General features: G+C 39.8%; 1 protein-coding gene across 1 annotated transcript in view; it reads left to right on the top strand.

The window, feature by feature from the left end:
* TECTA (tectorin alpha) overlaps positions 1 to 18,435 on the top strand; it is a 193,555-nt gene that overhangs the window by 33,051 nt on the left and 142,069 nt on the right. Inside the window, exon 6 of the mRNA XM_073601118.1 lies at positions 16,260 to 16,672. Within this exon, the coding sequence (XP_073457219.1) occupies positions 16,260 to 16,672 (413 nt within the window). The remainder of the gene's footprint in view (positions 1 to 16,259; positions 16,673 to 18,435) is intronic.

The raw sequence follows: 18,435 nt of genomic DNA on the forward strand, positions 1-18,435 counted from the left end.
TTGCATTGTCGCTTTAAAAATAGATCAAGTGACACAAATAAACAAATTCATGAAAAAACACAGCATCTACATATGCAAAGTAAAACTGTAAAAATAATTGTGCAAAACCATATACAGTACAAACTTAATAAGTACATCAGATGCACATATGTATCAAATGAAATGATTCATCTATATATATACTATTGTTGTGAACACTACAACTATGCATCAAATTATTTAAAGTGGAACTATTATATGTTGTGAATAATACAATATAAAAGTCCACATTTTATGTGAATAGGCTGTGATAACACTCCACTTGTAATGATGTGTCCAATTCGTGTTCCACCACATGCTTGCACACCAGCTCCTTACCGGATTCAAATGACTTCTCAACCATGAGGTCCTGAGCATTTGATAGAAATAGAGGCTATGCCTCAAGGATGTCACCTGGCTCTTTAAAGTGCCTTCACTGAGTTCTAACCTGAACTCAAATAGGAGGAAATAGGAGGCACATAGGAGGAAATAAATAAACTGAATAGTATGATACTGTTAAAATCACAGTTTATACAAAGCAAAAAAGGGTACATATAGTAGCAAAACAGCATACCAGCACACTGCTCGAACTGCCGTGTGTAGTGACGTCACAACTAAGCCCCACCTGAATGTGTTTCAGAGTTCCCTGAAGATGTCTTGTGTGATGAAATGCTGTTTTGTTACTTTATGTTTGTTAGTACCCTTTTTTGCTTGTTCACTAGAAAAGTATTCGTAAATCTGAATCCTTTGATACATTTAAAGAGATTGTGCATCTGATGTATTTATTAAGTTTATATATGGTTTTGCACAATTATTTTTACTGTTGCTCTTTGCATATGTAGATGAAAATTTGGTGTGTTTATTCATGCATTTGATTATCTCTGTCATTTGATCTCTTTGTAAAGGAATAGCGCAAGTAATGTTTTGTTCAGTTTGTATATGTTATTGTACTCTGGCAACTACTGAGTGCAGCTGGCCACATTTCTTTAATGTCACAGTGCAGACATTTTTGGTTATACTTTCAAGTGTATGGGATGCAGTAATTGCACGGACACAGCTGCTTGGCCCAATTTGACAGGCATGCACAAATTCTCTTTAACAATTATGATTGATGTTTTTGCTTTGTTTTATGTTGAAGATACTGTTTCTAATAAAATTGTTTGTATTGTATATTTGTAAAGTGTTCCTGAAAACATTGAAAGAATAATTCAAATGCCTTACAAACTTGAATGTAATTGGTGATTCAGGAAGCAGGGGGAGTGAAGGTTACATAACATGGGCTCCAGGAAGTATACATTATCTCTGTATACTGGCAGAGGATTAGAAAACTACAGTGGATTAGAAAACTCAAATTAAAGTAAACTGTGTTTACTGATTGGCATCACTTGTTGGCCGGATTTTCTCTTTAATGCTGTATATCCTTAAAAAGTCTAGAAACAGTGTAGCCAAACCATTGTTCATTCCAAAGTCTCATGTCATGTTCATATTGTTATTACATAACATATAACTGAAAAGTTCTACCTTCCTCCTATTAATGTTTAGTAATGATAGTGGCTCTATAGGCTGCACTGTGCAACTTTGTTCACTTTTAACCACTTGAAGACAGACATGTTAAATCCCCTTCCTGCCTAGGCCATTTTCCAGCGTTGTCACATTTTGAATGATGCTGGAAAACAAAGGTACCCAGGCTCTGGATCGGTAAAAAGTGTCAGAATTTATTGGACACAAAATATCCAAACTTACATTTAGGAAAACAGAGAGCAGCATTGAGGTAGAGGGTGGTAATCCATAGCACAGCAGCACAGACCAAGAGAGGGATTGATGAGTTTCAACCCCAGCCTGGACTCCAACCAGGCCACACTCCCAGGAGTCGGGTGACGTCACTTCTGGTCACGGCCGAGACCGGAAGTTCGGATTCGTCAGCGTTCTGCTGCTGTGTGACCCCACAGTTACCACTGCTGGACTCAATAGTGTTATTTTAACCTAAGTGCCTATATTGTTTTTAATAAACCTGCCTTATATACTACACCATGAGGATGTTTATTCTTATTCCATGTGTGAGCTTGGTATCATCCATAATGGGGTGACATTCACTCCATGAAGATTTGTGATTATATTATATTATATTGATATATATTGATACCTTGGTGGTGAATTGGTGTGATTGAGCATTGGATTACATAATTCTTTGGATTCCACAGGATTTTGAATCAGCAATTTAGCACTGCACTAAGAACTTTATCTTTATTTGGGGTGTTTTAAGTGACATTCATGCGTTGGTTTTACTCTTTAGGTCACTATTGTCACTGAATATTTATGACACATACTATGTTTATTTGTTTATCAATTATTTTTACGTCATTATTATCGTTATCTTTGTATGATTTTGTGATTTAATTTAGAAATATATTGATTTAGTGCCACCCCATACATATATTTACTTTGTAAGTTATTGTTAGTACCTTGAACTCAATTCATTGGTTGATTGGTAGCCAATGGAGGGATTGGAAGAGAGGGGTAGCAGATGCAGAGCGGTTTGTAAGGTAGGTGAGCCTAGCAGCAGCATTCATAATGGACTGAAGGGGTATAGCCTATTTAAAGGTAAGCCAATGAGGAGTGAGTTGCAGTAGTCAAGACGAGAGATGACCAGGGAGTGGATTAGAAGCTTTGTGGTGTCATTGATTAGGAAGGGGCATATCTTGCGGAGATGTTGTGGAGGATGAGGTGGCAAGCTTTGGACAGCGATTGGATGTGGGGCCGAAAGGATAGTTCAGAGTCCAGGATTACACCTAGGACCTTAGCATGGGGGGATGGGTTGATAGCTGACAGAGAAATCAGGGAAAGGCACGTGGGGGAGGAAATATCCTGAGCTCGGTTTTGGATAGGTTGAGTTTGAGTGATGTGACATCCAGGCTCATATGTCTGTTTGTAAGCTGGTGATGCGTGAGGAGACTGATGGCGTGAGCTGGGGGGATAGAGAGATAGATTTAGGTTTCATCCACGTAGAAGTGGTATTGAAAGCCATGGGAGGCAATCAACTGACCCAGGGAAGATTTGTAGATTGAGAAAAGGAGAGGTCCAAGAACAGAACCTTGGGAAACCCCGACAGAGAAAGGAAGAGGAGAGGAGGAAGTAGAGTTTTAAGTGACACTGAAGGTGCGGTGAGATAGGTAGGATGAGAACCAGTGAAGAGTACAGTCACAGAGACCAATGGAGTGGAGTTTTTGAGGGGGAGAGGGTGGTCCACTGTGTCAAAGGCAGAAGAGAGGTCCAGGAGTAGTGCAGAATAGTGTCCATTGGTTTTAACCATTAGTAGGTTGTTTGTGAGTCTAAGGAGAGCAGTTTCCATGGGGTGTTGATGGCGAAATCTGGATTGAAGGGGATCAAGAAGTTTGTTCTTAGTTACACCCCAAAACACATTCAGCTACTCCTCTTGAGTATGGGATACCACATGTGTGAGACTTTTTCATAGCCTACTGGCATAAGGGGGCTTAAATCCCAAGGACCACCTTTACACGTCTAATATTATACTTATCATGTTTCTTGAGTCCATCAAATGCCAGGACAGCAGACAGCCACAAAATTACCACATTTTGGAAAGCAAGGTATTTTCTAAGAGACATGATGAGTCTTTTGAAGACTTCATTTTTTTGCCACAAGTTTTTGGAAAATCCGTAATTGAAATTAAAATGTATTTTTTAAAATAAAAATTTATGTTAATAATTAATAAGATATTTCTAACACACAGCATAGACATAGTTACAATTACACCCCAAAACACATTTTGCTACTCCTCCCAAGTGTGGCGATGCCACATGTGTGAGACTTTTTCACAACCTAACTACATAGAAAGCCCCAAACTCCAAAGAGCACCAGGCTTTCATGGGGCATAAATTATGCACCTGATTTTCCTGACTACCTATAATTTTTGGAAGCCCTGGAGAACCAGAACAGGAGAAACACCCACAAAATGACCACATTTTCGGGAGTAAACACCCCAAGGTATTTTTTAAGTGGTATGGTGAGTCTTTTGAAGACTTTTTTTACACAATTTTTTGAAAAAATGTGGAAAGATAATGAAAATTATTTAATTTACACAGTTTTTCATTTATTTTGATATTTGTCATGCTCAGCATGCTACTCCTCCCAAATATAGGAATAAGGGATACCGCATGTACAGTATGGGACTTTTTCAGTGTTTGAACATATTATATACCAGACATGATATATTTTGTATCACAAAAATCAATCAATTGTATCAAAAACAGTTCACTGTAATGGTTGACTCTGTACAGTGTTTAGGAAATATAGCGCAGCATCACCTGTAGCAGTCCCCATTACTATAAGCAAAGCAGTAGAAAGGGCGGAACCCCAATAATGTCATAATGCTGGTGCATATGTCTAAGCAATCCCCATAGAGGGAAGTGGTGGCCACAAGTTCTAGGTTGCTTGGTATATCTTCACCACTGTATCTCTCATATGTTTTTTGCTGCATTGTTTATTGCAGTTTGCTCATTGTGTGTTTTGTTTAGTGCAATTGATGCCACAGTAACCACTTAAGGACCGCCCCACGTACATATATTGTGGCAGGGTGGCTCTTAAGTGCAAAATCATGAACCTGTACGTGACTTTTTTTTCTTCTGGGCATGCTGCCAGAGCCCTGCTCCTGCTGTGATTAGAGATAGTGGGAGCCAATCAGCAGGCTACCGGAAACCCAGCGATCGTTCCGAGAGAGGCAGAACAGCGGTCTGCCTATGTAAACAAGGCAGATCGCCGTTATGCTTGTAAGGAAGGCAGAGATCTTGTGTTTTTGCTAATCAGGAACATGGATCTCTGTCTTTCTACAGCTAGACCTTCCCCTACACAGTAAGAAAACACTCCCAGGGAACACATTTAACCCTCCTGATGGTAACCACTTCCCTGCCACTGTCATTTAGCACAGTGACAGTGCATTTTGTAGCACTGATCACTGTATTGGTGTCACTGGTCTCCAAAAAGTGTCAAAAGTGTCAGTTAGGTGTCTGATTTGTCTGCCGCAATGTTGGAGTCCCGCTAAAAATCGCTAATCGTCACAATTACTAGTAAAAAAAATTTAAAAATTAAAAAATACATAAATCTATCCCGTAGTTTGTAGACGCTATAACTTTTGCGCAAACCAATCAATGTACACTTAGTGGGATTTTTTTTTAACCAAAAACATCTAGCAGAATACATATTGGCCTACATTGATGAAGAAATGGGGGAAAAAAGGACATCAATTTTATTTGGGTACAGTGTCACACAACCACTCAATTGTCACTTAAAGCAACGCAGTGCAGTATCGCAAAAGATGGCCTGGTCAGGAAGGGGGGTAAATCTTCAGGAGCTAAAGTGGTTAAATATAAAGTGAACACCATGGTCTCTGGTTTTTGTGCTTTCTTACATGGATGTCATGCTGCATGTAGTGAAAAAGAGTTAACCCTTCCCTACCATTCTGTCTACCTTTTATAGAGCTGGATGTGAGAAGTTTATCTCTCTTTATAACAAAGTGTAGTTAGATCTCTTTTAATTTTAGGGGTCTAACAAGGTGAGCAATGTGTACATTTGTTTCAAGAGGTGGATTTGGGACAGCATGGTTTTTCACAAGGAGCTGTGTGTTTTTTATGTATGTTTTGCTGTCTCATATTATCACTGTTTTGCACTTCATGAACTTTGGATTCTCTTTTTGATTGCACGCTTCAGCTAACATGCAATGAGAAAGCTGTTGATTTGGATGCTTATTAATGGACAATTAAAATTTTAAGTCTTGTTTTTTGGCTTGTATATTATTCTATCATTTATGTTCTTGTATTGTATTTTTACAAAAATGCTGGAGAATCATTCTTTTTTTTCTGAATAGTGCTTCACTAGTTTATATATTTCCTTTAAGCCTAGCAAGCCTAGCCTACTGGTATATGGCTTCCCCCGGAATGCCATGTTTACTGGCCAGGAAGCACAGGAGGCTGAAGAAAGGAAGAGCAAAAAAGTTCCTGTGGTTTCAGGAGTGCAGTTGTCCACAGAGGATGGTTGGGAATGGATTGTTGCAGGGAAGACACAAAATAATTTCTGAGAGCAAAAACACTGGTCCAGACCCAGCCACTTTCCCACCTGTGAACCTGTGGTGTTATTTTATTTGGAACAACATTTAGGAGTAGAATTTGTTTATTATTTTACATTTTTATCATGAAAATATTGTTGTGCTACCTTTTCATCTTAAGGCAGTATCTGCTCTGGGCAAACAAAGGCAGCTGGCTGAACTATTGGGTGTCCAGATTGTATCGTTATCCTGCTCTACTGCACATGTCATGCCTTCACTGCAGCGGAGTAAATAAGTAAATTTTAAGCTAGATTTTAATTACTTGGCATGAGGGTGTACATTTTTTGGGGTACACGCACTGTTTTAGTGATCACATTCATTACTTTTTGAAAGTCCATGCTAGAGGACTGGCTGGAGGTGGTCCTACATGCACTTTAGGTATTAGCCCGCCCTGCTGCATGTGTCATGTCATGTGTTATGCGTCATGAATTTTTGACTGGGAAGCATTTAAATAACCTGAGGTGAGGGTGAGGATGCGTGTTTTGTTTTGTATGCATAGTGTTTTTAATTTTTTGAGCCAGATGTTTTGGGAGGGATGTTTAACCTCTTGGCATCGAGAGTACACAAATATGCAGCCTCTTGGCGGGTGTGCCTTGATGCAGAGAGGCGCATATTTGTGTACATGTGTAAATGTAAACAAACATGTGCCAAGAGCGTGAGCTTTGTGCACTCCTGGCACAGTTACCGCCACCTAACGAAAAGCTCCCAAACGCTACTTGAGATCTGGAGCCTTCCGATCATCAACCCTCCCCATCTCTCGACATCTGAAACCCCTTAAAGGGCCAGGAGGTGCCGGTGTTAAGGGGTTAAAGAGTGCAGTGAGGTGCTGGGACAAAAAAAGGTAACTCTTGACCAGAATTTCTGCCATGGCTGCCTTATGCGATTTAATTAACAGAAAGGTAAACTTTACAATTAAAAAAAAAAATATATATAAAACTATATAGTTAAAATACTGTATAACAAATTATATATTATAAATACAAATGACAGAGTATTATTTCAGAGATACAGCCAGAAATATTGTGAGGGTTCATTTCACTGTATGTAAGCACTTTTACACGACCACCACATTTTAAGAGGGAAAAACCAGGAAAGTTTATATTTAGGAAAAAATAGAGTGCATCCAGAAATGTTGGAAAGACCCACTGTACACTATGGGGTTGATTTACTAAAACCAGAGAGTGCAAAATCTGGTGCAGCTGTTCATGGTAGCCAAGCAGTTTCTAACTTCAGTTTGTTCAATTAGAGCCCTTGCACACTGGGGCGGTTTGCAGGCGCTATTGCGCTAATAATAGCGCCTGCAAACCGCCCCGAAAGTGCCGCTACTTTCATTCCAGTGTGCAAGCCCCGAGGGCTTGCACACTGGAGCGATGCGCTGGCAGGACGGTAAAAAAAGTCCTGCTAGCAGCATCTTCGGAGCGGTGAAGGAGCGGTGTGTATACCGCTCCTTTACCGCTCCTGCCCATTGAAATCAATGAATGGGACGGCGTGGCTATACCGCCAGCAAAGCGCCTCTGCAGAGGCGCTTTGCGGTGGTATTTAACCCTTTCTCGGCCGCTAGCGGGGGGTAAAACCGCCCCGCTAGCGGCCGCATACCGACGGTAAAACGCCGCTAATAATAGCGGCGTTTTACCGCCGACGCCGCCCCTCGCCCCAGTGTGCAAGGGCTCTTAAGCTTTACCGTAAAAAACCTTAGAGCTGATTGGTTTCTATGCAGAACTGCACCAGATTTTGCACTCTCAAGTTTTATTAAATCAACCCCCTAAGAATCTTTAGTAGGTTGCAGTTTAGGAGGGAGACCCCATTCAGTTATTAATTGAAAAATCAAATTTAGTGTATTGTAGTGCACTGGAAAAAAAACAGCAAAATATTGTAGTGCCTATGTGCAAAGTAATCACTTCTACCACCCACAGCAGCCATTTTAAAAATCAACATTAGACTGTAATTTATTCACAGAAAAATATGAAATAATGTAGTGCCTACATACACAGTATTTATTTACTTGTAGTAGACATCACTTTGAACATGACCCACATCAGCCATTTTCAAATTAAGAAATTAACATTAAAGTTTGATTTATTCACTGAAAAAGTCCCCAAAACATTGTAGTACCTTTTTTCACTGTATTTAACCACTTGCAATAAGTCCCATTTTGTACAGGACCCACACCAGCCAGATTTTAATCAGGAAATGCACATTAAAGTATAAATACTTAGCTGACAAAAAGCCTCCAAATTATTGCATTTCTCATGTGCACAATATGTATTCATTTGTACTAAGCCTCATTTTGAACAGGACCCACAACGAAAATTTTAAAATGATGAAATTGACATTACAGCTTCATCACTTGAGTACCAGCCTGTAACACCCCTTCATGTGAAACAGCACCATAGCCAAAATGTTGTCAGTTCCAAAGTTTGAGAAACCTCATGCCACGTTCACCTTTTATTACTTGAGATATCAGTGAAAAGTTCTAAGCCCAGCCAATAATGTTAAGTAATGATAGTAGCTCTATAGGTTGTAATGTTTACTTTTAACCTTTTGAAGAGCAGCATATTAACCCCCTTCCTGCCCAGGCCATTTTTCAGTTTTTAATCACTGTCACACTTTGAATGACAATTCCTCTACCATGCAACACTGTACCCAAATTAATTCTATATTATTTTTTTGCGACCAATAGAGTTTTATTTTAGTGGTATTTAATAATTGCTAGTCATTTTTTTTAATATAAAAAGTAAAAAAGCCAACAATTTTGAAAAAAAAAAAATTCTTATACTTTCTGTTAAAATAGAAATACCAGGACAGTATGAAACACTCACAAATGATCCATTTTTGGAAAGCAAACACCCATTTGATGATCTAATTTTTTTAGCCACGATTTTATGGCAATTAAAAAAAACATGCTGGTATTTAGGGGCTTAAACAATGAACTTGGGAATGGTGCACCAGATTCATTAAATGTACAGGTCAAACACAGAGGAAAGCGAAAGTGAGGGGGTTAATGTACTGGTCACATACAGTGGCAGGATGGAGGTGAATGTGGTTAATGTTCATAATGTGTAGGATAAGAGAGATGAAGGGTAATATTTAGGTCCCCAGAGACAGCATGGCAGTAATATGTGTAGATGATAAGGGAGGCATGAAAGGGTTACAAAAAAAACATTCCATGTACCTGAAATAGAATGAATGAATCTGCAGCTGCAGCCGCTGATCCATAAATTTTTCCCCATTGACATTATGTTGTCAACCTTCCGTAAATTTATGGACGATTTGTAAAAAACTGCCACTTTTCTCCTGTCCGTAAATGACCACAGCAGGAGAAAAGTGCACATCGAAAATTCCCTTGCCGGCACCTTTGAACTGCGCATATGCCTTTCCAGAGCCAGCCAATTAGAGAACTGCGAGGCTTAGCCTTGAATCGAGCAGCAGATGTGGCTTATATTCACACACCATGCCAATGAGGTAAGGCAGAGCTTGACAGTTCACGAATTGGCTGGCTCCAGAATTGCACATGCACAGAGTTGCCAACAAGGATTTATTTTTATAGTTTTCTTGCCAGCTGCTTGCTAGTTGCTACTGGAGGAAGATGTAAGAGGACAATCTGGAGGAAGATGTACGGGTGCACTAAGGGGCACTCTGGAGGTACTAAGGGGGTACTCTGAAGTATGTAAGGGGGCATTCTGGAGGATGTGAGGGGGCACGCTGGAGGTACTAACTTAGTACTCCCAGGTCCCCCCTTCATCCTCCAGAGTGTCCCCTTAGTAGAAGAATGCCAGGGGTCACTTTGGAGAATGCAAAGAGATGGTCTGAAGGAACTAAGGAGGCAGTCTGGAGGGTGTAAAGGGTAACTCTGGAGGTACTAAGTTAGTACCTCTAGAGTGCCCCTACATCCTCCAGAATGCCCCCTGTAGTACATCCAGAGTGCCTTCTTATATCCTCCAGAGTGCCCCCTGGAAGCACCTTGGGGGTACCTAGGGACCACTCTGAGGGCACTAAAAGGGTCCTCTGGAGGATGTAAGGAGGCATGCTGGAGGCACTAAGGGGGCATTCCAGAGTGCCCCTTTACATCCCCCAGAGTGTCCCCTTAGTAGTACTAAGGGGGCACTCTGAAGAATGCCAGGGGTCACTTTGGAGGATACAAAGGGACACTCTGGAGGTACTAAGGAGGCACTCTGGAGGAGGGTGTAAAGGGTAACTCTGGAGGTACTAAGTTAGTACCTTCAAAGTGCCCCTTGCATCCTCCAGAATGCCCCCCTTAGTACATCCAGAGTGCCTACTTTAATCCTCCAGAGTGCCCCCTGGAGGCACCTTGGGGGGTACCTAGGGACCACTCTGGGGGCAAATAAAAGGGTCCTCTGGAGGCATGCTGGAGGCACTAAGGGGACATTCTGGAGAATGTATGGGGGCTCACTGGAGGCACTAAGTGGACACTCTGGACGATGCAAGTGGTCACTCTGAAGGATGTAAGGGGGCACTCTAAAGGCATTCTGGAGGATGTAAGGGGGCACTCTGCAGGCACTGATGTTAAGAGGCACTCTAGGGACACTGATGAAAGGAGGCACTCTGGAGGATGTAATGTAAAGGGGCACAATGGGGACATTGATGTAAGGGGGCACTCTGGAGGATGTCAGGGGGCTCTGATGGAAGGTAGCATTCTGGGGACATGGATGTAAGGAGGGACTCTACGAACTCTGATTTAAAGGGGGAATGCTGGGGACTTTGATTTAAGGGAGGACTGATGTGAATATAGAGCTCATCCTGACTGCTGCACTCTATATGTTGTTTTGTTTGTTACTTACTCCTGACCCCATGCACTCTAAATATTATGCCGTACATAGAACTGACCAAATGTGTATTGTTTCAACAGTTGCTGGTTTTGTTGAAGTTCTTCTTTATAAAAAATATATATGTAATAGAAATGTTTAATTAAAAAAACTTCCTGTGTCCTGAGGTTTTTTTGTGTGTAAGACTGTCAGTTTTGCCATAGTAATTAATACTTTGTGGATACAAGGACCGTGGTATATGTGTGCAGTGTATACAACAGGCACAGGCCATTGCTTGCCAAACATATTTTTCATTTTTTTTTCTAGGATGCCCCATGTCTTTCATAATCTTGGTCTTGCTCACATTTTGTCATTCTGTTTTGACTTTTTAATTTTAAGGCTATACGGATTACTTGGTATGAGTATTGTTAATGTTTACATATTATGGTACTTCTATATTATATGCTATCTATTAGTATATGAGGCTATACTCAAATTTTGGTAATGTTTACATATTGTTTGTACTGTTTGAAATTGAATTGAATCTGATGAAATTGGTATGCGTTAAAAAAGGATGCATGCTGTCATAAACAAACTGCGCCCGTCCTCCTGGTTCGATCGCATGGTGACGTCACTACGTGCCTTCCTCCAGATGCGTTATCATAGATATAAGTGCAATACTTTTAATAAATATATTTAGGTAATATTACACTATGGTCAGTCTTCTTTCTTCTGGGGCATCCACCTGAGCAAAGACGGACTCCATAGTGGGAAAGAGGGAGCGATCTGCACGATCCAGTCTGCTGATACCGGTGTTGACATCTGCAAGCTAAAGGCCGCTGGTGGGTTATAGCCACCTGCCCTTTATGCTTGCCATCTGGTAAGCAGATTTATATTACGGTGGTTGGGCACTCTCTTGTCTGTGTTGGATTATGCTGTGGTGACATCAAGAAGCTGAAGTGATTTAATATGGACTTTTATATATTTTGCATGTTTTGATTTGATTGATCGATCAAAACTTTTGCAGTGCAGCTTTCCTATTCTAAGTTATCCCTTGTGTGTATCTGACTTCATGCTGCTGCTGGTTTAGGGTGTATATGTATTTAATTGAGCATAACTTTTAGCGCGGTTGTTCTTTTTTTTTAACTGAATTTATAACAGTGATTATATCACTGAAAATCCCGCAAAACAATGTAGTGCCTACACGCTCAGCATGTGATCACTTGTATTAGGCCCTATTTGGAACAGGACCCACAATAGAAATTTTAAAATAAACAAAATGAACATTAGAGTTTAAATTCTTCTCTGAAAAAAGTTCCCAAAGTACAGTGGTTCCTAGATGCACATTTTTTAACCATTTGTGCAAAGCACCATTTTGAAAAGGACCTATACCAGACAGCTTTTAACCGATAGCCGACCAGCCGCTGTCATTATACTGCAGCAGGTTGGCACGGATGCTTGAATCGCCGTAGGTGTATGTCGTCCACTTTAAGAGCTCTAGAAGCGCCCGTAGCATGACGCTGGAGCCAATACACATGGCCAGCGGCTGCGATTTACGCCCATGACCCGCGATCGCTCCTCAGAGATCCAGAACGGGGATCTGTCAATGTAAACAGACAGATCCCCGTTCTGTCAGGGAAGTAGAGAGAGACCTGCTGTTCCTAATGATCAGGAACAGCGATCTCTCTCTACTCCCTGTCAGTACACTCCCCCCACAGTTATAAACACCTACCTTAACTCCACTTAACTCCTTGATCGCCCCCTAGTGTTAACCCCTTCCCTGACAGTTACATTTATACAGTAATCAGTGGCTATTTTTATCTCTGATCGCTGTATAAATGTCAATGGTCCCAAAAAAGTGTCAAAAGAGTCCTATCTGCCGGCCGCAATGTCACAGTGCCGCTAAAAATCGCTGATCACTGCCATTACAAGTAAAAAAAAAAATTATAATAAAAATGCCATAAATATATCCCCTATTTTTTAGACGGTATAACTTTTGCACAAACCAATCAATATACGCTTATTGTGATTTTTTTTTACCAAACATATGTAGAAGAATACATATTGGCCTAAACTAATGAAGGCTTTTTTTTTTTGGATATTTATCATAGCAAAAAAGTAAAAAATATAGTTTTTTTTTCAAAATTGTCGCTCTTTTTTTGTTTATAGTGCAAAAAATAAAAATCGCAGAGGTGATTAAATACCACCAACAGAAAGCTCTATTTGTGGGGAAAAAAAGGACATACATTTTGTTTTTGTACAACGTCACATGACTGCGCAATTTTCAGTTAAAGTGACACAGTGCCGTATTGCACTGGTCATTAAGAGGGTAAATCCTTCTGGTCCTTAAGTGATTTATCAAGAAAACAACATTACTGTGTAAATATTTAAATGGAAAAAGCCCACAAAATATTGCAGTGCCTACATTTACAATATTTAATCACTTGTACTAGAGTTTAGTTAATTCACTGAATAAAGTCCGCAAAGTACTGTAGTGCCCATGTGAAAAGCATTTAACCAATTGTGCCAATTGCTGGTGAGCAGTTTGTGAGCATGAGGAGGAGCACTGTTTTCTGGATGTTGGACACTCTTCTTAGTGTATGAAGATTCAAGCATTTTGTCACTTAAATGAATTGTTCTCATATGTGAAACGGATACAGTGGGGGAAATAAGTATTTGATCCCCTGCAGATTTTGTAAGTTTGCCCACATACAAAGAAATTAAGGGTCTATAATTTTTATCATAGGTGTATTTTAAATGATAGAGACAGAATATCAATCAAAAATCCAGAAAAAACACATACAACAAATGCTATAAATTAAGTTGCAGTTCAGTGAGTGAAATAAGTATTTGATCCCCAAGCAAAACATGACTTAGTACTTGGTGGAGAAACCATTCTTGGCAAGCACAGAGGTAAGACGTTTCTTGTAGTTGGTGACCAGGTTTGCACACATCTGAAGAGGGATTTTGGTCCACTCTTTTTTACAGATCTTCTCTAAATCTTTAAGGTTTCTTGGCTGTTGCTTGGCAACTCAAAGTTTCAGCTCCCTCCATAAATTTTCTATAGGATCAAGGTCTGGAGACTGGCTTGGCGGCTCCATGACCTTAATGTGCTCCTTCTTGAGCCAATCCTTTGTTGCCTTGGTGCTATATTTTTGGTCATTGTCTTGTGGGTAGACCCATCCATAACCCATCTTCAGTGTTCTGGCTGAGGGAAGAAGGTTCTCATCCAATATTTTACAATACATATTCTTCCTCCAAACACGGCGAGTTGAGTTAATGCCAAAGACCTCAATTTTGGTCTCATCTCCACAGCACTTTCTCCCAATCATTCTCTGAATCATTTAGATGTTCATCAGCATGACCGTACATGCCAATGAAGGAGGGGGACTCGCTGTGTTTGGAGGAAGAAAACTGCTGACTATGACCCTAAGAACACTGTCCCTACAGTCAAGCCTGAAGGTGGAAGCATTATGCTTTGGGGCTGTTTCTCTGCTAAAGGTACAGACTGACTTTGCCTCATTAAGGGGTCAATGGACGGAGCCATGTATTGTAAAATATTGGATGAGAACCTTCTTCCCTCAACCAGAACACTGAAGATGGGTTATGGATGGGTCTTCCAGCATGACAATGACCCCAAAAATACCACCAAGGCAACAAAGGAGAATCTCAAGAAGAAGCACATTAAGGTCATGGAGTGGCCTAGCCAGTCTCCAGACCTTAATCCTATAGAAAATTTATGGAGGGAGCTGAAACTTTGAGTTGCCAAGTGACAGCCAAGAAACCTTAAGGATTTAGAGAAGATATGTAAAGAAAAGGGGACCAAAATCTCTCTTGAGATGTGTACAAACCTGGTCACCAACTACAAGAAACATCTTACCTCCTTGCTTGCCAATAAGGGTTTCTCCACCAAGTACTAAGTCATGTTTTGCTTGGGGATCAAATACTTATTTCACGCACTGAACTGAAACTTAATTTATAGCATTTGTTTTATGTGTTTTTTCGGGATTGTTGGTTGATATTCTGCCTCTATCATATAAAATACACCTATGACAAAAATTATAGACCCTCCATTTCTTTGTAAGTGGGCAAACTTACAAAATCTGCAGGAGATCAAATACTTATTTCCCCCACTGTATATGGACACTTTGTGGTGAATTGTGCACTATATGAATTTACAGGAATATCATTTTTTTACACATTGTTGTTGATCTTGTATGCTTTTGAGTTATAGAGATTTATTTTGCTTTTCTTAGAGTGCTGCACGTTATATATTTTATTATCAGCTATGACAGTAGGGGTATTGAGGATTTGGTGCCTTGGTGCAATTAACAATGAGGTGATTTGGGTTAACTAAACTGAAAAGCACAATTATGTGGTGATGTGCTGCAAACAAAAAGCAGCTTTTCCTGTGTCAGAAGCAAGGTGATGCTGCTGATTCTTTCTGTCTATGTAAAGACAGTTTGATCTCTGCCTATCAGTTACAGGGAGATTGAATAGTAGGACTGACTGTATTTCCTCATTTGCAGTCCAATTGAGATAATACCTAGTTTACACGTGTTACATGCCCCTATTCACATAGCAAAGCTTAAATAAAAAAATAAAAATTGCAACTTACCTTTTTTAGATGCTTTATTCTGGACCCTCCAGCAAGGAAAAATGCTAGCTTATTCTTGTTTAGGAGGGGGCTGGGCAGCTGTGTTTGGCATAATTAACCCTGTCTGTGCTGCATAGGCAGATCTTCATTATCAATTGTACCTAGATTTGAACACTTCTCTGTCCTAATAATGAAAGATGTAGAGGCAGGGCTTCTTGCATTGCATGTTAATGAGGACAGACATGGGACAGGCTCACTCCAACATTGTTAAAAAATGTTTTTTATGCATGCTGTGGGAATGAGAATACCAAACATATAGTGGGTTTTCTCAAATTTGACTGCAAAAGCGGACAACACTTTAAGCAGAAGTACTGGTAAAATAGCAGCAACTATCTCTTGATGAAAACTCTTTGATCACTCTTTGATCTCCCCAATCTTACCAAAAGGCAATGAGCTCTCCCTATCTACCACATGCCTCCTACAACACATACAACAAAGGCTGCTGGGAAGGGAAAGGAACTTTTATATGTAGGAGACCTGAAACATTTCAAAACCCTAAAAATTGGTCATTTTAAGTCACTGGACCACAGTTTAGAGGCCAGGAGGTGCATTGTTGGTAATTAGTTGCTGTGGGCATGAACGACTGTATTAGTATGCATTTTAAAACTCAAACTGAGAATCACTTTGTCTCAAGTCCAATTTATGATTGAACAAATGCAAAACATATTCCATATTGGTGGTAATGATGTTGTTATCTTCTTTTCAGGCCATTTTATACGAGGAGGACAGCAATTTTGGGAAAATGCAAACTGCTCTACAAGATGCCGTTGCCTCGATTTAAATAATGAGATATCTTGTCAAGAGACAGTCTGTGGCCCATATGAAGTGTGTGAACCAAGGGAGAAATATTTCCAGTGTCTACCTGTTGAGAGCAGCACATGTGTAGTGTTTGGAGACCCTCATTACCACACATTTGATGGACTCCTTTTCCACTTTCAAGGTTCATGTGCCTATTTACTTGCAAGAAATTGCCTGACAGGGAATCAACTTCCATTTTTTAGTGTTGAAGCCAAAAATGAGAATCGTGGATCATCCTTGGTATCATGGCTAAAGGACATTTCTGTGGAGGTGTATTCCCATAATATTGTCATTCCCAAGGGAAGCTTTGGAAAAGTAAAGGTAAAACTATTTTTAATAGCTACTTGAGGGAGATTTGCTTGACACAGATATATAATCTCTGCTGTCTGAATTAAATGTAGCTTGGACGTTCCTACGGAAAGCTTTGCCACCAACCCACGTCCCACAAAAGCCTAGCTATAGCCATTATACTGACCAATTATTGATTAACGCAGAATGCATTACAACAATGTCTCTTGATTCCTCCACTGAAATTAGTGAAGAACTTAGGACGCAGGATTAGTGTTTCCTTGTTTGGCATGGATCAGAATGTCTTCTGGCCTAGGGACATCAACTGTGTGCAACACTCTCCTCTCATATAAATTGACTTTTGCTGCATTCTCTTGCTAACCAAATTTCACCCAGTATAGAAATTTCACTGGTAGATGTCAGTTCAAGCACAAACATTTAATAGGGGGAACTGACTTTCTTTTAAAAATCCAGAAAATACATAATGGTCAGAACAATGCTTGCAACGGCAGGTCAATAGCTCTTTTTTATATATTAATATGCTGTGCCCCCTTGTGTTTACCCCTTCACTTTGTGACTGTAATGCCCTGTACACACGATCGCACATTTCGACAAAAAATCCATGTTTTTTTTCCGACGGATGTTGGCTCAAACTTGTCTTGCATACACACGGTCACACAAATGTTGTCAGAAATTCCATTTGCCAAGAACGCTGTGACGTATAACACGTACGACAAGCCGAGAAAAATGAAGTTCAATAGCCAGTGCGGCTCTTCTGCTTGATTCCGAGCATGCATGGAACTTTGTGCGTCGGAATTGTGTACACATGATCGGAATTATAGACAACAGATATTGTTGTCGGAATATTTGAGATCCAGATCTCAAATTTTGTGTGTCGGAAATTCCGATGGAAAATGTCTGATGGAGCCTACACACGGTCGGAATTTCTGACAAAAAGCTCCCATCGAACATTTTCCGTGGGCAAATCCGACCGTGCGTACAGGGCATAAGACACAACAGGAAACGTTTAAAGAGGAAGTAAATAACCTCTAGAACAGTTGTTATCACAATTTGTGAAGATTTTCTCCCGCATCTTGTGGAAGTTACAGCTGTAGAATTTTGGATTTACTGTTACTTTATGTACCACAAACAGGAAAATTAGTCTACCCAGCAGGGGCACAGAAAGCAAAAAAAACTATGTTTTAACCCTTCTCTACTCAATCCCAGACTAAAAATACAAGTTTAGGCTTTAGACTTTTATAGTCTGTATAAAGTGGGTGTAGCGCTATAAATTCAAAGTGATTCAAAGTATATATTGATGAATAATATTACATAAACAATATTAATAAATATATAGATAATAAGTGTCCATCGTGAATGAGTCAAAATAGTCTATTATTATTACTATTTTGACTCATTCACGATGGACACTTATTATCTATATATTTATTAATATTGTTTATGTAATATTATTCATCAATATATACTTTGAATCACTTTGAATTTATAGCGCTACACCCACTTTATACACTCTACAGTTTTCAGCAAAATTTCTATTTGCAGTGTCAGCGGCTTATATGTCTTTTGGATTAGCATGGTTTAGAGTTAGCGCAAGGTTATTTTTGTTTTTGTAGACTTTTATAGTCATCTAGTGGAAACATTTGGAAAGCTGGCGTGCAGTAAGCTATAATTAAATTTCCATTGCAACAAAATTATATTTTCTTTAATACTTTAATGTGCACCAAAATACATTGCATAAGTACGTTTTTTAAATTCCCATAGGACCCACAATTGTA

The sequence above is a fragment of the Aquarana catesbeiana genome, linkage group LG10 (genome assembly GCF_042186555.1).
Source record: "Aquarana catesbeiana isolate 2022-GZ linkage group LG10, ASM4218655v1, whole genome shotgun sequence".
In the NCBI taxonomy this organism is placed as follows: domain Eukaryota; kingdom Metazoa; phylum Chordata; class Amphibia; order Anura; family Ranidae; genus Aquarana; species Aquarana catesbeiana.